General features: G+C 36.0%; 1 protein-coding gene across 1 annotated transcript in view; it reads right to left on the bottom strand.

Moving 5' to 3' along the window:
• ZRANB3 (zinc finger RANBP2-type containing 3) overlaps positions 1-23,556 on the bottom strand; it is a 302,057-nt gene that overhangs the window by 76,171 nt on the left and 202,330 nt on the right. Inside the window, exons 7-8 of the mRNA XM_008695852.2 lie at positions 9,109-9,280; positions 7,616-7,732 (exon numbers count right to left, since the gene is read on the bottom strand). Coding sequence (XP_008694074.1) covers positions 7,616-7,732; positions 9,109-9,280 — 289 coding nt within the window. The remainder of the gene's footprint in view (positions 1-7,615; positions 7,733-9,108; positions 9,281-23,556) is intronic.

The raw sequence follows: 23,556 nt of genomic DNA, 5'->3' as shown, positions 1-23,556 counted from the left end.
AGGATAAAAAGTCAATAAACAAAAATAGACAATAATTCTATATTTACCAATGAAAAAGTTGAAATTTAAATTTAAGAAATATTTATAGGATATTTGTCCAAGATGGTGGGAGGTAGAAGACCTTAGTTTTGTCCAGTCCCTGGAATTCAGCTAGAAAGCTATCAAATCATTCTGAACACCTGCGAACTCAACCGGAGATCTAAAAAAAAAAGTTACTGCAATTCTACAAATAGAAAAGCAACCACTTTCGGCAAGGTAGGAGGTGCGGAGAAGTGAATCTGAGGCAATATATTGGAAGATAAACCGTGGGGGGAGGGAGCATCCGTAAGCTTGCTACCGCAAAGTGACATAGCAGTGGGGTGCAATATTGGAACTTTTACAAGTCTGCTTCTGTGAGCAATGTCCCTGCCTGAAAGACACTCAGGTAGCAAAGCAAGGCAGAATCATAGGTGGGACAGTGTGGTCTCAGGATCCCCCGGGTCATAGAAAGAAGGGTGCCTGAGTGTGGCAGAGCTCCCAGATATCACAGCGGGGAAGCCAGTGCAATCAGTGAGCCCAGGAGTGGGTTTTCAGCTCAGTGTTGCCATAAGCCACAAACCGAGGCACGGTTGGGTGACTGGCCCAGTAAGCAGCAGAACAGGGAAGACCCCCCCCAACTCCCCACCCTCACTGACCTCCCCCCCGGAGGAGCAGCATGGATGTGCACTGCAGGAGTCTGCAGTTTGGAGACTCAAAGTGGGGGTTCACGTGCCTGAGACAGAAACACTCTGTCACAGGCTGGGTGAGTGCGTATGAAGACAGGGAGACAGGTGTGACTGACTGCTTTCTGTGAGGATGCACTGAGGAGTGGGGGGGTGGGGCAACAAGCTTTCAGCTCTGGGGCTGGAGATTGGGAGGCTGCCATTTTCATTCCATCCTTTAAAGCAGCATGGGAAGCCTTCAGGGAACAAAAGCCACATGGAACAATCTGGAGCTGCTTACACTTAGCCTGGCCCACAGGCAATGGTGGTAAAATTCTGCCTGGGCAAAAACACCTGACAATCAGCACAACAGGCCCCACCCCCAGAAGATCACCAAGAACATCCAGCTAAGACCAAGTTTGCCAATCACACAGAACTGCAAAACTCCAGCCCTAGGGGAAAAGATTATGTAGAATTCAGGTAACTTTTTTTTCCTCATGATTCTTTAGTCTTCCAATTTTAATTTTTTTCTTTTTCCTTTTCAACCAATTTCTTATTTTATCAACTATTTTTAAAGTCTTTTTTAATTTTCACTTTTACAGTTATATCCTATCCTTTCATTGTATTTAATTTTATTTTTGTATGTAAGTTTCTCCTTCTTTACAATTTTGGGATGTAGTTTCTTCTGAAAAACATACCAAAATACACCCAGAATCTCATGTATTGCTCTGTTCTATTTACCTGTCTGTTAATATTTTTTGTTTTTGGTCTCATAATTTTCATTTTTATGCTTACATTCTATCCTTTCATTGTATTTAATTTTATTTTTGTATGTATATAAGTTTTTCTTTCTTTACAATTTTGGGGTGTAGTTTTCTAACAAACAGATCAAAATACACACAGGATCAACTGTATTGCTCTGTTCTGTTCACCTGTCTGATTATATTCTCTTCTTTCTCTCTCCTTGAATTTTTTTTTTTTTTCATTTTTGGGTCTCTTCTGATTTGTTTAGTGTATATTTCCCTGGGTTCATTGTTACCATTATAGTATTTTATTCTTTCGTTCATCTATTCTGTCATTGGACAGAATGACAAGATGGAAAAACTTACCTGAAGAAAGAGAACAAGAGGCAGTACTGACTGCCAGGGACTTAATCAATATGGACATTAGTAAGATGTTAGAACTAGAGTTCAGAGTAATGATTATAAAGATACTACCTGGGCTTGAAAAAAGCACAGAAGACACTAGAGAATCCCTTACTGGAGAAATAATCTAGTTGAAATTAAAAAGGCTATTAATGAGATGCAATTAAAGATGGAAGCTCTAAATGCTAGGATAAATGAGGCAGAAGAGAGAATTAGTGATATAGAAGACAAAACGACAGAGAATAAGGAATCTGAGAAAAAGACAGATAAACAACTATTGGATCACGAGGGGAGAATCTGAAAGATAAGTGATACCATAAAGCAAAACAATATTAGAATAATTGGGATCCCAGAAGAAGAGGAAAAAGAGAGCGAGGGAAAGAAGGCATATTGGAGCAAATTGTAGTGGAGAATGTCCCTAATCTGGGTAAGAAAACAGGCATTCAAGACCAGGAGGCACAGAGAACACCCTTCAAAATCAATAAAAATAGCTCAACACTAAACACATTAGAGTGAAGCTTGCAAATTTCAGAGACAAAGAGAAAATCCTGAAAGCAGCTTGGGATGAAAGGTCCCTAACCTACAAGGGTAGAAACATTAGACTGGCAGTAGACCTATCCATGGAGACCTGGCAGGCCAGAAAGAATGGCATGATATATTCAGGGTGCTAAATGAGAAAAGTATGCAGCCAACAATACTTTATCCAGCAAGGCTGTCATTCAAAATAGAGAGATAGAAAGCTTATAGGACAAGAGGAGGCAAGATGGCAGAGGAGTAGGGGATCCTGTTTTGACAGATCCCCTGAATTTAGGTGGATATCTACCAAACCATTCTGAAGACCCAAGAAATCAGCCTGAGATATAAGAATATGTATCTGGATCTCTAAAAGCAGAAAAACGCCACCTGTCTCGAGGTAGGAAGGGCAGAGTCATGAATCTGTGGGCAGATATTGGAAGATAAGCAGAAGAGGGAGGGAGCCGCCATAAGCTGGCTCCTAGAAAGTGATATAACACTGGAGCACAAAAGCGTCCTGTGCTGGGCCAGGCAAAAACTTGCAGAGCAGTAGCAGCGGGGAAAGGGCTTTAGAGCAGCACTTCAACAGGATCCAGGAGCTGTGGCAGTGGGGGGGGGGGGGGGGGGGGGCGGCGAGTGAACCTGGGACCAGTCCCGGTTTTAGAAGCACAAAGGGCAGAGACAAGCCCGGGCCCCTGAGTCGACCGATGGCGTGAACCGCAGGAGGCTGAGGTTTTCAGCACATATACAGAAATAGAGACTGTGTGTTCTGGAGGGTTCAGAGAAGAGCAGACTGTGATTTGTTTGGGTGTGGCCATTTTTGCTCTGACACTCGGAAGAGACACGGAAAGCCGCCAGAGAACAAAAGCTCAAAAAGACAGTTTCCACGGAACCCAACCCCGACAGGGGGCAGGGCAACTCTGCCCGAGCAGGGTTGCCTGAGAAACAGCGGGGCAGGCCCCACCCCCAGAAGACAGGCTGGAAGAACAAGAGGATAACAGCCCTAGGGTTCCCATAAAACTAAAACCCCAACACCAGGGGAAAACAGTATATTGAGCCCCAGGCACTGTCTCATGGCTTCTGTATTTTTCAGATACAACTCTCTTTTTCTTCTTCTTCTTTCTTTAATGCTTCTTCGGTTTTTTCTTTTTACCTTTTTCTCATTTCAACTAAATGTTCAGTATATCAACTTATATTTCATAGTAGTTTTTTAACTTGCACTTTTTCACACCTATTTTTTTAATAGATATATGCTTTAGTGTAGTCCTTTTTTTCCTATTCAATATTACCTTTATATATATACTAGTTTTACTTTCCCTGTAATTCTGGGAAGTAGTGCCCTCTAACAAACAGAAGGAAATACACCCAGGAAGAACTGAAACACCCTACTTTGCCGACACTGAGAGATTATAGCCCCCTTCCCCCTCGCCCCCCATTTATTTTTAATTTAAAAAAATTTTTTTTTAAATTTATAAATTTTATTCTTGCGTTTCATTTTAGCTTTGTTTTTTTGGTGGTGGCTTCTGACTGCTACAGATTTCCTAGGGTGCATCTTGCTTGGGCCATGGTTGATATTTTGGACTCTGTACATTCCCTCAGTCATCCCTCAACAGAATGACTAGGAGAAGGAACTCCCAACAAAGAAAAGAACCAGAGACAATGGCCTCTGCCACAGACCTAATGGATATGGATATAAGCAAGATGTCAGAGACAGACTTCAGGGTACCAATTATGAAGTCAATAGCTAGGCTTGAGAAAACCATCAGTAGCAATATAGCATCTCTAAGGGCAAAAATGAGATCTAATCAGGTCAAACTGAGGCAAAGGATATGTACTCAGAAAACTATAGAACACTCATGAAAGCAATTAAGGAAGACACAAAGAAATGGAAAAACGTTCCATGCTCATGGACTGGAAAAACAAATAATTGTTAAAATGTCTATGCTACCTAGAGCAATCTATACATTCAGTGCGATCCCTACCAAAATACCATGAACTTTTTCCACAAAGCTGGAACAAATATTACTAAAATTTGTATGGAATCAGAAAAGACCCCAAATAGCCAAAGGAATGTTGAAAAAGAAAACCAAAACTATTCGCATTACAATGCCAGACTTCAAGCTCTATTACAAAGCTGTAATCATCAAGATAGTATGGTACTGACACAAAAACAGACACACAGATCAATGGAACAGAACAGAGAACCCAGAAATGGACCCTCAACTCTATGGTGAACTTATCTTCAACAAAACAGGAAAGAATATCCAGTGGGGATAAAACAGTCTCTTCAACAAATGGTGTTGGGAAAACTGGACAGCCACATGCAGAGGAATGAAACTGGACCATTTCTTAAAACCATACACAAAAATAGACACAAAATGGATGAAAGACCTAAATGTGAGACAGCAGTCCATCAAAATCCTAGAGAAAAACACAGGCAGCATTTGGGACCTCGGCAGCAGCAACTTCTTGCTAGACACATCTCCAAAAGCAAGGGAAACAAAGGCAAAAATGAACTATTGAGACTTCATCAAGATAAAAGTTTTTTGCACAGCAAAGGAAACAGTGGACAAAACCAAAAGGACCGACAGAATGGGAGAAGATATTTGCAAATGTCTTATCAGATAAAGGGCTGTATCCAAAAAATCTCTCGAGAACTTATGAAACTGAACACCCAAAGAACAAATAATGGGCAGAAGACATGAACAGACATTTCTGCAAAGAAGACATCCAAATGGCCAACAGACACATGAAAAAAATGCTCAACATCACTTGGCATCAGGGAAATACAAATCAAAACCACATGAGATACGACCTCACACAAGTCAGAATGGCTAAAATTAACAAGTCAGGAAATGACAGATGTTAGCGAGGATGCGGAGAAAGAGGAACCCTCTTACACAGTTGGTGGGAATACAAGCTGGTATAGCCACTCTAGAAAAGAGTATGGAGGTACCTGAAAAAGTTGAAAATAGAGATACCCTACAATCCAGCAATGCCCTATTACGAACAGAATAATTCTGAAATAAAGTAGGAGTGAACACCATGTGATTTCAAGTTTTATTAGAAAGGTGCAGTAACCAGATACTTTAGTGTTCTGTCAAATGAGATGTATAGATCAATGAAACAGACCAGAGTTCTGAAACAGATCCACACATGTATAACCAAATGATTTTTATGAAGGTGCTAAGGTGAGTCAATGAGAGAAAAATGGTTTCCAATAATGAGTATCAATTGAAAATTGAAAATCCACAAGCAAAACAAATAATCAAACAAAACCCACCCAAACCAAACCAAAATAACTAAATCTCTATGCTTAACTTTGTACCACATAAAAAAATTAAAGTAGTTCTAGACCTACCTATATAACCTAAGGATATAGCACTTTTATAAGAAAACACAGTAGAAGATCTTTGTGAACTTGGAATGAGCAAAAAGTAATCAGTACTCAAATAACAGAGAACATGAAAGAAAAAATAATAAACTGGACTGTTTCACAATTTAAAACTTCTGTTCTTTTAAAGACAATGTCAAGAAAATAAAATGGAATCTATGGACTTGGTAGGACTATTTGGAAAACACTTACATGTTAGAGGACTTGTTTCTAAAATATATAAAGAGCTCTGGGGTGCCTGAGTGGCTTAGTCGATTGAGCATCACACTCTTGATTTCAATTCAGGTCATGATCTCAGAGTCATGGGATCAAGTTTCATGTCAGGCTCCTTGCTCAGTGGGGAGTCTGCTTGAAATTCTCTTTCCCAATCCCTCTGCCCCCTGCACCACCCCCCACTCTCTTTCTTGGTAAAATCAATAAATCTTGAAAAAAAAAAGAACTCTTATAATCCAACATAAATATGGGCTTGACATGCACAGACTATATGATATATAACAGATATAAGATATCTATTATATATATAAACACATGAAAATATGCTATCATTAGACATTAGGAGAAGGGAAATTAAAATGACAATGAGATGCCAGTACATACCCTGGAAAATAGCTAAAATTAAAAAGACTGACAATACCAAGTGCTGACAAAGATGCAGAACCACTGGAACTCTCATACGTTGCGACTAGGAATGCAAAATGGTACAGTACTTGAAAAACAATTTGGCAGCTTTTTATAAAATTTAAGCTATGTCTTCCATATGACCCAACAGTCCCATTCCCAGTTATTTACTCAAGGGAAATCAAAATCTGTCCATACAAAGACCTGTACATGAATGATTATAACAGTTTTGAGTACTCATAATGGCTCAAACTGATAAGATCCCAAATGGCCATTAACTGGTGAAAGGAAAAAAACTGTTATATATCCATATACTGGAACATTATTCAGAAATAAAAATGAAGAAACTAATGACATATGCAAAACATGGATCAATATTCAAAAGCTTTATGCTAAATGAAAGAAGCCAGACAAAAGGCTACATACTCTATGATTCCGTTTTTGGAACATTCAGGAAAATATAAAACTACAGTTGTAGAAAGTAGATCTGTTACTGCTGAGGTGCAGAGGGCAGGTGTGAGGGAGATAACTACAAAGGTGCATCAGGGAATTTTTTGGGCAAATGGAAATATTCTTTATCTTGATTGTACTGGTGATTTACTCTATGTATTTGTCAAGCCTCATCAAGCTATGTATTTTAAAAGGATAAATTTCACTGAATGTGAATTATACCTCAATATACCTCACTTAAAAATTATCTTATAAAAAAATTTCAGAATTGGAAAGGAGTAACACTCATTAGCATGTCTAAGTTCTACCACGCTAGTAAAAACAAGAACGTGTGATGAATCTACTTTATATTCACACTGAGATTTAAAAACTCTAACACCTCTAATTTGCACTTTTAGACAAACAGAATATGAGCACATCTATCTCTGTAGGGAACTAGAAACAGAATACCAATTAAAAATGATTGACTTAAATAAAAAACATTATTTATAGCAATTATATAGCAAAAACCATAGAAAAATTTGATGACAAAGATGAATATATGTATGTCCTTTAAATGAGACCGTGTAAAGCATATTATATTCCCTCATCAAAGTGTATCCATATATTGGAAAAGATCAATATAGGAACAGATATAATGGTGTTTATTATATCACTGTTTACTTGTAATATGTCTGAATTTTTCCATAACAGAGTTAAAAAATTAAATGACAAAGACATGTTACAGTATGCAAATAAGCTGCTTAAATAAAAGCATTAAAATATATGAAATAATTTGTATCAAGAGAAACATATGATATCCCAGCAATGAGTACCTTGGCAATAGCAGTCTGTTTAAACAGGCGAGTAATCAACCCCATGACAGTCTCAGTGGCACCTGCATTTGGAGCTCTTATTAATTTTTCCCACTCTTCAAAACTGGTATTCAATTCCTATGTGGGAGAAAATAACAATGCTTAGAAATATGCCATAAAGAACAGAAGAACAGGGGCGCTGGGGGTGGCTCAGTCCGTTAAGCGTCTGACTTGATTTCCGCTCAGGTCATGGGATCCGGCACCAAGTCAGGCGTGGCGTTCAGCGGAAAGTCTGCTTGGGATTCTTTCCCCCTCCTTTTCCCTGCCCCTCTGCTCCTTCCCCACTTCGTACTCTTTCTCTCAACAACTAACGAACTAACTAACTAAATAAAATCTTAAAAAAAAAAAAAAAACAGAACAATTAATGCAATAATGAATTTTGTCCTACTTGTTCTCTTTTTTCTTTGTGAAGATATGAAAACAAATTCCCAAAGATACCAATGTGTTCATTTAAAAACATCAGTGTGGAGACAGGTCAGTCACATGTTCATGCCAAAGACAGAAACCAATGAAAAGCTGTGGGTGAAAGCCAAGCCTTTTGCTAATATTGTAAATCAAATGATTAGAGCTTCCCTTTAAGAAAAAACATTTTGTAAAGTAAAAATAAAAGTTTGCATACATAAGAAAGGAAACAGTGAAAATGTACACAGTACCAAAGTATTTTCATAATGAGATATGATTTCATTTAAATAAGCATAAAGACTTTAAATAAACATATTAGCTAAATAAAAATGTAATATAATCATATACTGACTCTTTTATTTTTTTTCTAATGCTAAAATGGTGGATAAAGCAAATCAGATTATTCCCTTTTACCAATAACATATTGCTCAATGTTTACAAAATGTCTACCTTAAGCTTTGAAAGTAAAATAATGCAATAAATAGTCTTTGTCAACAACGTTCTGTCCAGATTTAAAGAAATTTCAGAGAATATATAAGCTCTGTACTCCCTAAAAGTAAATGTAGATAAGGATTAGGTAAAATACAATCTTACTTTCTAATATATAGACCTTCACATCCTCCAACATGATCATAGAGTGTTCAGGTCTCAAGAAGAAGGCTATATCCAACTTATTCTAGAAGATAGCTCATACTTGGAAAAAATCCTAGAGCATGGAATATAACTTCCCTTCTAAATTATTGGGCTTTACACCCTACAGGTACTTAGAATTCTTAATACTAAATCTTTGTTGCAGTTGAAGTGCTTTTATTCTACATTGAGTGGAAGTATTTTTTTTACATCAGTAGGATACCGAATCTTCTCACATTATTTGATGACTGAAGTTAAATTCTTCCTGTTCTCTTCCGGAAATGATACAAAGCCAGTTCATATGTTCTATTAATTAATCTTATTTTAAGAAAACCGACTTTTCCTTCTATGAAATATCAACATGTATGATCTTTCATTAAAATGACTTAAAGTAAGACTTTCAATCAAACAAGCATTCTCACCTTGGCAGCTGCTGATGGAATATCAAAGGGAATACGCTGTCTGACTTTAGGGGGCAGCTGGGTTAAAACATCAGTCTTCAATCTTCTGATCATTATGTCACTTAATAGTTGATGAAGTTCATTCAGATTTGATGCCCCTCTACAATCCCACTGAGGCCTTTTACCAAAAAACCTGTTAATATGAAGAAAAACCATGTAGCCAAGCTGAATGTTAGGAATAGGAAAACCATTTATCCAGTGTTTTCCTTTTAATGATAAGGAACCATCACACTGTTCTTACTGTTATACTTCTGAATACAAATCAGTTTGTAAAAGTTCAGCTTGAGAAAGAGTAATGAGTAAGATTATACATAACTTTCAGCCATAGAAAATGTTAATTGTCTAACATACTGTTTACGATGAATTAATGCAAGGCTAGAATGAACTGATCACTGTAAGTACCACTGGCATTTTGGTTGGGCACACAAATGACAGTGTGCTTAGCAGATCTAGCCCCAACTGGGCACTAATTGCCAGGATACCAGCTAGTCTACATAATAGCCAAACTACCTAAAATATCTGCCATATCCTCTAAGAGGAGCTATCTCCCACTGAGCTATTAAGCATAGCAGATTCATCACTTGGTGATCACTTGGCTTTTGAAACCACTGGGCAGACAGTAAAGGAATTTAAAAAAAAAAGGACAGAAACTCACTATGAAAAAGAGAACAGGAAAGAAAACATAGTATAAAAAATTTCATCAAATGTTTAGAAGTCAATGCTGACAGGTAAGTGGTAGCTGACTTGGCAAAAGAAAAGCCACAACTTAAAATGCTTGCAAAAGTGATCATGTCCTCTAGACCTTTGAGAAGATTGGGAGTTGGAAGCACCAAGCACTGAGGGCAGGTATAAAGACAAGGGTTGGAATCTACTGGATCTACTGAACTTAGGTATCAAGACAGCTGGCCTACTAACATCCCCCTATCATTATGACAATCCAAAAACTACCCACAAAATTCCCAATCATCTTCTAGGGGCCCATACTATTAAAGACAGCTGGTAGAGAATAATTAAGAACAGGAAAACTCCTGTTAGGTTGTATCATGATACTGATATTAATAATTAAATGACTATCCATTTTAAAGGGATTTGTGTGTTTTAGCATAATAGTGTCAATTTGAGAAATTTGAAACTTAACATTAATTTTTTTAATTAAACATATTTTGATAACGAACACATAAGAACAGTACAGACAACATTAAAAACACGCACTTGGGGGGTGATTGGGTGGCTCAGTCAGTTAAGCGTCCACTTTCAGCTTAGGTCATGATCCCAGGGTCCTAGGATTGAGCCCCATGTTGGGCTCCCTGCTCAGTGGGGAGTCTGCTTTTTTCTCTCTCTGCCTCTCCCCCCCCCAAACTTGTGCTCTCTCTCTTTCTCTGTCAGTCTCAAATAAATAAAATCTTTTTAAAAAATGCACTTGCATGTAGAATTAATTAGAAAAGTTGAGTGAATAGATGTAACTACTATATGATAAAATGATAGACACTATTCAGTGTGATCAAAAAGAAATTCAATTCTTGCTTAAAAAAAGCGAAGTGCTAGCATTTTAAAAAAAGATTAGATTCCATAAATTATATTACTGCGAGTTGACTTCCTTTAATGTTTTATGTCCCCATATTAATATTAAAAATTCACACACTACTGAAAATGGAAAAATAACTTGCCACACCCAATTATGTCACCATTTTGTCCATTCACAATCATACACTTAGGTTCATTTTGATCTTAGGGAAAAAAAATGTAATGTTTAGAACTACCAATGATGGGAGAAAGAGGTTGGATCTTTTGTTTTTTGAGAATGAAATGTTTACAACTAAAATAAATTATTTAGCACACTCTCCACCTATGCAATACATTCTGTAGGAATACAACATGCTAGGTAGAAGTCTTCTGGCACAATTGCTCCACACTGGCATGGACAGCACACAGATGTCTTCAAACAGGCCAACCACACAGGCAGCACTTGCCTCCTTCAGAGCACTAATATTTGTGCTCTGAGACAGCATGTCCGTTTAGAAGTCAGAGCAATCTAATGTCAGATGCCACTGTACTTGTAACAGGCTTGTGACAAAAAGGTTATTTCATTCCTCCAGGAGAGGATGAACTGAGAGAAGCTTTTGTAGCCAGTTGCCTCCTGGGTGCTTTACCACTGACTGATTACAAGCCTTATGCTTTGTATGAGCCATGGTTTACAGAAATCCTTTCTCCCAACACCCTTCTCTTTAGGCTGGAGTCAAACTGCTAAAGGTTGCAATGACTCTAAAGAGTACTGGCAGGGACCATCTGGGTGTCTCAGTTGGCTAGGCGTCTGCCTTTGGCTCAGGTCATGATCCCAGGGTCCTGGGATCGAGTGCTGCATCGGGCTCCTGGCTCAGCAGGGAGTCTGCTTCTTCCTCTGTCTGCTGCTCTCCCTGCTTTACAAATAAATAAAATCGTTTAAAAAAATTAAAAAAAAAAGAGGACTGGCAGGACGACATGCTGCTGAAACTCCGCTTCAAGTTTGGGGTGCAAAGGGGAAATGAGATGGGGAGGAAAGGCTAAAAGAAATGACACCTAGAAATGTCTGGTCCCTTCCTGCTAAATTTGATGGTAACTATATACACTTTTGGAGTAGCCTATTCTTTATTTAAGCAGCTTTACTGAGATGTAATTAATAATGCCGTATAACTCATCCATTTAAAGTATACAATTCAATGGTTTCTCATATACTTTCAGATATGTGCAACCATCACCACAGTAAATGTTAGAATGTCTTCAACATCTCAAGAAGGAACCCTGTAATCTTTAGCTATCACTCCCTTAATCACTGTCCTGCCTCCCAGCCCTAAGCAACTATTAATCTATTTTCTATCTCAAAAGATTTCCCTAAACTTTCATATACACAGACTCATATAGTAGATAGTCTTTTGTGTCTACCTCCTTTCACTTTTCTTCTTTCACAGTGTTTTCAAGGTTTATCCATGCTGTAGCAGTATTCATTCTTTTTTAAGGCCAAATAATATTTCATTCTATGGAGAAACCAATATTATTTATCCATTTATCTGTTGACAGACATTTTAGTTGTTTCCAACTTTTGGCTTTTATAAATGAACTGCTGAAAACATTCATGTACAAGTTTTTGTTTGGACATAGATATTTTCATTTCTCTTGGGTATATACCTAGGTATTGAATAGCTGAGTCATATGGTAATACTACATTTAATTATTTGAGGAAGTGCCAGATTGTTTTCCAAAGCAGTTGTACCAGTTTACATTCCCACCAGCAGTGTTCAAGGATTCCAATTTTTCCAAAACCTTACCAACACTTACTACTTGACTTTTTGATTCTAACCATCCTGTTTGATTTGCATTTCCCTGATGATTAATGATGTCAAACATTTTTTTCATGTGCTTGTTGGCCATTTGCATATCTTTTTTTGAGAAATGTCTATGCAAATCCTTCGCCCATTTTTGAACTGGGTTGTTTGTCTTTTTATTATTGAATTGTATGAGTTCTTTATACATTCTAGACATGAGACACTTATCAAATATATGCTTTGTCTGGAGGCGCCTGGGTGGCTCAGTCGTTAAGCATCTGCCTTAGGCTCAGGTCATGATCCCAGTGTTCTGGGATCAAGCCCCTTATCCGGTTCCCTGCTCAGTGGGAGCCTGCTTCTCCCTTTCCCACTCCCCCTGCTTGTGTTCCCTCTCTCGCTGCCTCTCTCTCTGTCAAAAAAATAAATAAAAATCTTTAAAAAATATGCTTTGTCTGTATTTTCTACCATTCTGTGGGTTGTCTTCATTTTCTTCATGGTGCCCTTTGAAGTACAGAAGTTATTAGTCTTGATAAGGTTCAATTTGTCTAGTTGGTATTTTGTTGCTCATGGTTTCGATGTCATATTTAAGAATCCCTTGCCAAAACCAAGGAAGGAATTCACCCTTATTCTTTCTTCTAAGAGTTTTATAGCTTCTAGTTTTACATTTAAGTCTTTGACCCATTTTAAGTTGATTTTTGCATATGGAATGGGTTCAAGGTCCAATTTCATTTTTTTGCAGATGGCTATCCCAGCACGATTTATTAAAAATACTATTTTTCCCCCATTCAATCGTCTTAGTTTCTTGTTAAAAATCAATTAACTGTACATGTATGAGTTTATTTCTGGGCTACTGATTCTCTTGTTGATCTAGATATTTATCTTTGTAACAATGTCTTGATTACATTGTTGTGATTACCCTTCTAATCAGCAGAGATACTGATTGACCCTTGAGTCTATAGATATGTTTGAGGAGTATTGCCCTCTTATCAGTGTTGGGTCTTTTTGATATGAACATGGGACGTTTTTACATTAATTTAGATCTTCTTAAATTTCTTTCAATGTTTTGTAGCTTTCAAAGTATTAATTTTATACATCTTTTGTTAAATTTATTCCTAAGTATTTTATTCTTTCTGATGCTATTGTCAACAGAATTAACTTAATTTTCAGATTGTTCATTCCAAGTGTATAGAAATACAATTGATTTTTGTACAATGATATTCTGTCCTGCAACAATGCAAAAATCATTTATTAGTTCTAATAGTTTTTTAGTGGACTTTCCATATACAAGATCAAGGCATTGAAAATAGAGTTAGTTTTACTTCTTCCTTTCCAATCTTACTGCAATTATTATTCTTTTTTCCTATCTAATTGTACTGGCTAGTATTTCTAGTACAAAGTTGAATGGAAATGGCAAGAACAGATAACACTGTCTTAGGGAAAAAATTCAGTCTTTGACCATTAAGTATGGTGTTAGCTTTGGGTTATTTGTAAACAAATGCCCTTAATCAGGTTGAAAAAAAAAGGTAATTATATTCTTGATAGTGAAAATTACCCTTACTATGGTTTTTCAGGAATAAAATACCTTCCACTGGCAGGTAAAAACTGTGTTGATGTGATTCAGGCAAATGATAAGTAGGATCTGAACTGAGACTGTAGCTGTGAGGAAGAGTGGGGTACACATTCAAGAAAGGTTAAAACAGTAGAGTCTACATGATGTGACAAATGACTGTTTATCAACAGTAGGGCACAGGGAGCAGCTGAGTTGACCTCTAGGTTTTAACATATGATGAATCTTAACCAACCAAGACTGAATCCACTGGATGAAGAGCAATTTTCAGGGATGAAGCACAGTTTTTAATATCCTGACTTTTACGTGCTGATAGTCTATAGATACACTGAAGATGCCTACTAGCTTAACACTGGTTGTAGCAGTTTGGAAATCAGGAGAATAGAATAAGTTGGAGATGTAGATACCACATGAATTTTAGAGTTAAAGCCAGAAAGGTGGTTGAAATTGGTCAGTGACAGGAAAAAAAAAAAAAAAAGAAAGAAAAGTAAAGATGGCCATTTTGCTTATCTTACCCTAGAAATTATATCTTTTATTTCCTGTATCAAGCTTTTCTCTGAATCACTGGCCTCTCTTAATATAATGAACTGGTACAGCACCACTGGAATTCATGAGTTCTAATGCATGCTGAGATTAAACACAGCAAAAAACAGTTCTACAAAATCGTTTTAAAATACACTTATATTCCACAAAGATACCACAAATATAGTCAAATTCTCAAAAAGATAAACAATAAACCAGTGATAGATGACAGTCACTTGTAAAAACTATACATGTCAATTTGTTATTTCTTAAAGGCAGATTATGACTTATACGAATAAGTGTATATATATATGTTTAGCATTATACTATATGCATGTTTTAAAATATATATTTTATCAGGAAAATATGACTAATGATGACTACTTCCTCCCCATACTACAAACTCTTATGGTTTTAAAGTGTTCTTAAAAACTCAGCTGTCCTACACCAAGTATTGTCTTATGCTTTATCAATTTTATGAGATTAGAGGATAGCCATAAAATTTCACTAAATAAGCAAATTAGTTAACAGTTTCTCTTCCTAATAACTCATACTCTCTCAATCTTCAGCCCCATGAAGCTTACGAATATATGCTCTCTTATTATCTCTTTGTTTCTATTAACTCTTTTGTTTTCTTATTTATTTCAGATGTTAAGTCCTAATATTATTTAACTTGACTTGAATACCATTAGAAGTGGACTTAATCAGCATGTGATTTCATGATGGGAAGAATGATACATATTGTTATAAAAAAAAAAAAAGGCTGACCAATCTTTCCCTGTTAGGATCTGTTTACCATCTACTTTCATTGCAGCCACATGAACTTACTTTTAACTAGAAGGCTCCCTATAGCATTATGTGGCTGTTTTTAAAATTTTAAAACTATATTTTTAAATATTTTTATTGAAGTAATACAGATACAGGGTTTAAAAAAAAACCAAAACTTCCAAACAATTTTGATCAGTAAGTCCAGGTTTTGATATATTCTCCCTGCTTCAAATTCAAGATAAGTAATATACAGAGAAAACAAAACCCACATTTGGGGACAAAGAAGATAAATGTCTCTGTAGACTACAAACAGAACAAAAATGTAAAGAGGAGAACAGGGTTGAAGACATCAATCTGCTTGTTTTATGTCTAAGAGCAGGCAGTGAGATCCAAGTACCACGGTTACAAAGTATTTTTCTGTATAGTTTCAATATACAATAAAATTTCCAAGAAACACAAATGCTGTTAATTCCACAGAATACTGTATATTTTTTTGCTTGAAATTTAACCCTGAGTTGCTTGCCAATTTGGAAAAATCATGCTGTTAACAACATGATTGTGGTAGCTGACCTGCAAACACACACAGATGTATTAGCTTACTATTCTAGAGCAAGCGTTCATAATGATTCTACACATATATCAAATTTCATTAATTATTCCCCTTTAATATCTCTGATATTCACACATACGTATCCGTCTTGTTAGAGCAGTTTTTCTCTTAGTGGTGTGTAAAATAATAGTACATATTATAATCAAGGTAGTCTTAGATTCAATAAAATCCAGTATATAAATATATGTAGTTTGCTCTTATTTTAATTGCCTTCTAGCATAGTCATTCCTATCTATTCACATCCTGAAGTACATATTATTTTATAATATGTGTATAATATGTGTATAATTTTTATTATTCATCTATGTTATACTGCGGTTTTTTTAGTGTTTTTGAACATACATGGAGAAAGAGATTACTGTAACTATGAATTTCATTTCAGTATAATAAGGGGAGCACTATACAGCATTTATTATAAAAAAAGTGAACATTAGGTCGATAAGGTTGGAAAAACACTGCTCTCCAATATAACCAATTCCCTGTTCTCATTATGGTCATTTATAGCTATTATGCAATTAATACATAAGACTTAGTTCTGAGGAAAAACAGTGTGTTTATGTGTATGTGTGTGTGTATTTCATGTACTTCAAACTTTAACACAAAGTAAATTTTAAAAAGCCCACAAAGAGCAATAAAGACAGACAAAAAACCCACGACATTTTAAGAAGATGAATGTATAAAATTTTCAATGCCATAAGCTAGAAAACTACAAGTATTCTAAAGGACAATGTAACTTGACATGCAGGACTACTTAGCTACAAAGATGCAAGAATGGTATAAACTTGTTGAATCAGTATGTTGTACACCTGAAACTAGTGTAACATTGTGTGTCAACTAAAGACAGAATAATGACTCTCATCACCATAAATAAAACATAAAGAATACTTCGTAAGATAAAACAGATAATAAATGGAACTCATAAAGTCAAATTGTCTTCAGTGTAATAAGTATATCCCAGTGTATGTTGGTAGGTATGAAATACACTATCTCCAACCATTCTAATCTCTCCTATATAATTCTAAGATAAACTTCCTAAAATGTAAATTATCTTGCTTAAAAACCTTCAACAGGAGACTTTTGGTTTCCAATCCAGCATGTAATGAGCTTAAAAGTCACCACTCCATCCTAGCAACAAGTAAAAATCTAAACAAACTCTTCTTAGATTTGTCAGAGAAGTGACGTCATGGGGCAAACCACTGCCCCCCAAATTGGAAAGCCATACAGGTGGATACAGAAAATCACAAGGGACCAGGGCAGAAACCATGGGCAAAAACTTCCATGGAAACCAGTGCCAGAGGAGGCAAATCTGAACTGTAATTGATGAATTCCTAGAGGCTCAGTGGGAACAACTCTGAGTTAAAAACTCTAGGGGGATCCGGTTGCAGGGGGCCCTCAGACTTGTTTGAGTTTTATCTACAGGACCTCTAGAGGTGCTTACAGTGATATAAGATAAAAATCCTCTGATGCTTCTGGCATGGAGAAAAGAAAAGGAACGATTTTGAAATATTTCAGACATTCTGTTCTTAACTAGGCCTGTATTTAAAAATAAGTATTTTACTGGAGCTTAACCTGCCAGGATTTTATTAGAGCCTGACTGCTCTAGAAGAAAGGAAATACCCAACTCCATTCCTCTCTAGCCATCCTTTCCCTNACTAAGGGGGGAAAAGCCACTGAGAAGCACTGATTGATTTCACAGATCAGGGTCATGAGTTTAACAAAAGATTGAGACCTACAGACTACAGAAGGCTTCCCCTCCCTCTACAGCTTATACCACTACATTATTAGAAGCCATTTACTGAAGTTCTTTTTACTCATTTAATCACATCCACCTTTTGCCAGAAAAAAATTACAACGAAAGGTAAAAAACAGTCTGAAGAGACTGAACAAGCATCAGAATCAGAGTTATATATGGCAAGAATGCCAGAATTTTTTAAAAAATATGATACAAATGATAAAGGTATTAATGGGAAAATTAAACAAGCAAGAATAGATGTATAATATATGCAGAGACATGGAAATTCTAAGAAAGAATAAAAAAGTGCTAAAGACCATAATAAACACTGTAACATAAATGAAGAATGTCTTTGATGTCCCATTAATAGACATGGCTGACAAAAGACTCTCTAAACTTCATGGTATGATAATAGAAAATTCCCAAACTGAAAAACATAAGGAAAAAAGACTGAAAAAAAAACATTAAAAAATCCAACTGTGGAAAAAAACTACAAAAAGTGTAATGTACATGTAATCGGAATATTAGAGAAGAAAAAGAGACTGGGACAGAAGAAACATTTGAAATAATAATGACTGAGAATTTTTCTTATTAATACCAAAACACAGAACCAGGAAGTTCAGGGAACATCTAGCAGGATAAATGTCCAAAATATCATACTTAGGCATATCATAGCCAAACTTCAGAAAATCAAAGAAAGTAAAAGGAAAAAAAAATTGTGCCTATACAGGAGCAAAAGTAAGATTTAATACAACTTCACCTCAGAAGCCATTAAAACAAGAAGAGAGTGGGAGAGAAATATTTAAAGTGCTGAAAGAAAAACTCACCAATCTAGAATTCTGTACTCTGTGAAATTAGTTTTCTTTCTTTTTAATTTAATTGATTTATTTTATTTATTTGTGAGAGGCAGAGAGAGAGTGAGCGAGAGCACAAGCAGTGGGGAGGGACAGAGGAAGAAGCAGCTCCCCTCTAAGCAAGGAGCCCAATGCAGGACTCGGATCCCAGGAGCCTGGGATCATGACCTGAGCCTAAGGCAGACCCTTAACTGATTGAGCCACCCTGGGATCCCTCTGTGAAATTAGTTTACAAAAGTCAAGAAGAAATAAACACTTTATCAAACAAAAATTAAGGAAATTTGTTGCTAAAAGACTGGCTTTGCAAGAAATACTAAAAAAAGTTCTTTAGAGAGAAGGAACATGATATAGGTCAGAGAATCAGAGTTATATAAAAGGGAAGAACACTAGAGAATAAATAAGTGAAGTTAAAATAAAAACTTTTATTTTTCTTATTCTTATCTAACAAATAACAGTTTGCTCAAAACAATAATAGCAACAATGTATTCCATTACATTCTTTTTAACTACGCTTGTAATAAGTAAAATGAATGACAGCGATCTATATTAATTCATAAGTGAAATGAATGGCAGCAATGATATAAGGGCTTGAAGGGAGGAATCAGGATTACTTTGATATTATAAGGTACCTGCACTATCACGGAAGTAGTACACTGTTACTAACCATGGTATGGCAATGACTTTGGAGATATAATACCAAAGGCACAATCTTTGAAAGAAATAATTTGATGAGTGGAACTTCACTAAAATAAAAACATTCTGCTCTGTGAAAGACAATATCGAGAGAATGAAAAGATGAGCCACAGTTTGGGCAAGATACTTGTAAAAGATACATCTATGAAGGACTGTTTTCCAAAATATAAAAAGAACTCTTAAAACAGTAAGAAATATGAACAATCTGATTTTTTAAAATGGCAAAAGATGTAGATGTAAACAGGCATCTTATCAAAGAAGATATACAGATTTCAAGAAAGCATATGAAATGATGTACAACATCATAAATCATTAGAGAATTGCAACATAAAACAACGAGATACCTACATATACCTATTAGAATGGCTAAAGTCTTAAACTAACAATACCAAATGCTGACAAGGATGTGGAAAAAAAAAATCTCATTTATTGTTAGGGGAAATGTAAAATGGTAAAGCCACTTTGGAAGAGTATTTGGCAGTTCCTTACAAAACTAAATAGTCTTACCATACATACAGCAGTCATGCTCCTTGGTATTTACCCAAAGGATTTGAAAACTCATGTCTAAACAATAAATTGCACATGAATGCTTATAGCCACAGTGCAAAACTTGGAAGGAACCAAGATATTCTTCAGCAGGTGAACGGGTAAGCAGTGGTACATCCCAGCAGTGGATTATTATTAGGCACTAAACAAGAATGAGCTACCAAGCCATGAAAAGACATGGAGGAAACTTAGATGCATATTACTAAGTCATAGAAGCCAATCTGAAAAAGCTATATACTACGTGATTCCAACTATTAAATAGTCTCAAAAAGGCAAAACTATGGAAACAATAAAAAGATAAATGGTTGCCAGAAGTTACAGAGGAAGGAGAGATGAATAGGTAAATCACAGAAAATTTTAAGGCAGTAAAACTATTCCATATGATACTATAATAGTAGATACATGCTTTATACCTTTGTCAAAACCCACAGAATGTATAATACCAAGAGTGGACCAAAATGTAAACTATGGACACAAGGTTAATAATGATGTGTCAATGCAGGTTCGTTGACTATAACCAATGTACCACTGTGGTGCAGAATTTCATAGTGAGGGAGTTTTTTACATTTGTGAGGACAGAGGGTATATGGAAACTCCCTGTACTTTCCACACTCAATTTTGCTGTGAACCCACATGTGCTCTTAAAAAATAGTTTATTAATTAAAAAAAGTGTTGGGGGAGGGATGCATATATCAGTCTCTGCCCTCCATATTCCCCAAATTCCCTTCCCAAAGCCCACTGAGTCTATGGATCTTCTTAGCTCAGAGTGCCTGTGCTGATGTCAGATTGCTTAGGATATTTTAAGTGCCCAGGGCCCAAGAATTTTCAAAGGCATAGGAGGATTTTAAAAATAGGAGAAATAGGGGCACCTGGGTGGCTCATTTGGTTAAGCATCTGCCTTCGGCTCAGGTCATGGTCCCAGGATCCAGGGACTGAGCCCCACTTTGGGCTCCGGGCTCAGTGGGGAGTATGCTTCTCCCTCTCCCTTTGCCCCTCCCCCCAATCACACTCTGTCTCTCTTGAATAAATAAAAATCTTTAAAAAGAACTTAAAAATAAAAGAAATAAAGAAACTCCAAAGCCCCCCAAATCCCCCCCAATTATTAGTTCCAAATGTCAACATCAATTCCAAAGATAATAGTATAATCACGTATACTCTGTGAAGTAATTCATGAAACCGTCACAACTCTGCAAGATAGGTAAAGTACCAGTATCATCTCCACTTTATGAACAAGGAAACAGAAGTATGGAAAGGCTGAAGAATTTGTCCGAGCTCTCAAAGATGGGAACAGCAGTACTAGGATTCGAGCGCAGTCAGAACCCAAAGTCCTGCTTGAATAAAACACATCTTTGGTATAATAATATGAAAATCATATTTAATATGGAACTTGGGATTTTGCTATGCCTGAGTTCATTTGTGTGTGTGTTTTGGAGGCAAAGGTGTACAAAAGCCAGGATATTCCAAGATTAGCAAGCATTCCGGACTTCAGGTCTTGTCCTTTTCTTTCCTAGCTCTTAATTTCCGAAATTCAAGAAACAGGAAGGTCCTCTATTTCAGACAAATGACTGAATAAAATGTAGGTTGTACCAAATATGGACTATTAAGCAACCATTCATAAGAACCAAGCATGGGTTGGTGAGAATGGGAGAAGATTTTTGCAAATCATATTTCCAACATGGGATTAATATCCAAATATATAAAGAACTCATTTAACCTAACAACAAAACAACCTGGTTAAAAAATGGGCAGAGGATCTAAGTAGACATTTTTCGGAAGATGACCAAAAGGCACATGAAATGATGTTCACCATCACTAATTGTTAGGGAAATGCAAATCAAACCCACGATGAAATAGCATCTAATACATTTGGTATGGCTATTATCAAAAAGACCAGAAATAGTAAGTGTTAAAGAGAATGGAGAGAAAAGAGAACCCTTATACTCTGTTGGGAATGTACATTGGTGTAGCTACTGTGGGATACAGTACGGAGATTCCTCAATATGTTAAGACTAGAACCATCATATGATCTAACTGTTCTACTTCTGGGTATTTATGCAAAGAATACTAAACTACTGATTCAAAAAGATATATACACTTCTATGTTCACTGCATCTTTATTTACAATAGCCGAGAAATGGATGTCCATTGATGGAAGAATGGATAAAGATGTGGTACATACACACACACACACACACACACACAAAATGGAATACTACTCAGCCACAAAAAAATAATGAAATCTTGCCATTTGCGACAACATGGATTGATCTTCAAGGTATTATGCTAAGTGAAATAAGTCACACAGGGAAAGGCCATGGCAGGTGGGAGAAATGCGTGAAGGGGATCAATTGTATGTGATGGATGGTAACGAGATTTTTAGTGGTGATACCTGTATAAAGATATCATTAATAAAATGCTATACACTTGAAACTTATATAATGCTATATTCCAATTTTACCTCAATTAAAAAAGTTCATAAATATTCCCAGATGTCTCCAAATTCAGGAAAATAACACATTTTTATTAATTAACCATTGGACATATATTTATAATGCCTTTTCTACATTTTCTACTGCTTATACTTTGATTGCCTCTTCACAGGACAACTTTGTATTATTTTCTACAAAAACAGGATAATTCAGACTTGAACCAAACACGGATGATCAAATTTCATTTTTTATTATTGTTACTTTTTAAAAGTTTCTTTCAGGTTTGTAACTTATTATCAGCATGTTGTATAAAATTACTTTTGAACTGTCAAATTTGAAAAATCTTCTATCAAGTTTCTGCCATATATCAGCTCCACAAAGTTGAAGAATTATTCACAGATTAATCCTTTGTCTCCGTACATTTCAACTTTGCTTCTCCATGATTCATATCCTTCCAACACCAGGTACCAAGGACAAGTTCACAAAGCAGTACATCTGCCATCCCTGCTCTAGGAGTATTCATGGAAGCCATTCCCACACTAATTTCACTATCAAAAACCTAACTACACGTGGAAATAACTGAGAACTACATAAATATACCCAGTAAACTCAAACTAAATGTACCTTCAATATACTTTCCTCCTACCTTGGTCCCCAAAATGCTTGCTGATACTCCAATACCAGCACACAATACAAATACCCATATAATATGTAGATATTACATTATACACACACACACACACACCCAAAATTGAACTATTCAATCTATTAATATTAAAATAGCATACTTCTATAAATATGACAGGGACACAAGATTTTCTCCTTTATTTCCTTTGAGTAACTTTAAGTTTAGAATTCATTTTTAATTGATTTTTTTCAATTTTTAAATTGTGGTAAATATATATAACATAAAATTCATCATCTTAATAATTTCTAAGTGTACAGTTCAGCAGTATCAAATAATTCATAAAAGTATATAACCCTACCACCTAATCTCCATAACTTTTTATCTTGTAAAACTGAAATTTGGTATCCATTAAACAATAACTCCTCATTCACCGCTACCTTCAGGCCCTGGCAATCTCCATTCTACTTTATCTCCCTATGATTTCACTACTCTAAGTACCTCATATAAGAGGAATCATATGGTATTTGTCTTTTGGAGACTGGCTTACTACATTCAGCATAATGTCATCAAGGTACACCCATGTTGCATTGTATGTCAGAATTTCCTTTCTTTTTAAGGTTAAATACTATTCCAATGTGTATAAACCACATTTTGCTTATCTAGTCATCCATTAATGGACACAGGGGTTGATTCCACATTTTCACTACTGTGAATAATGCTGCTACGAATCAGGTGTACAAATATCTTGTCAAGACCCTGCTT

The sequence above is a fragment of the Ursus maritimus genome, unplaced genomic scaffold, assembly GCF_017311325.1.
Source record: "Ursus maritimus isolate PB19 unplaced genomic scaffold, ASM1731132v1 scaffold_1, whole genome shotgun sequence".
NCBI lineage: Eukaryota > Metazoa > Chordata > Mammalia > Carnivora > Ursidae > Ursus > Ursus maritimus.
This window is presented reverse-complemented; position numbering and strand designations above follow the sequence as displayed.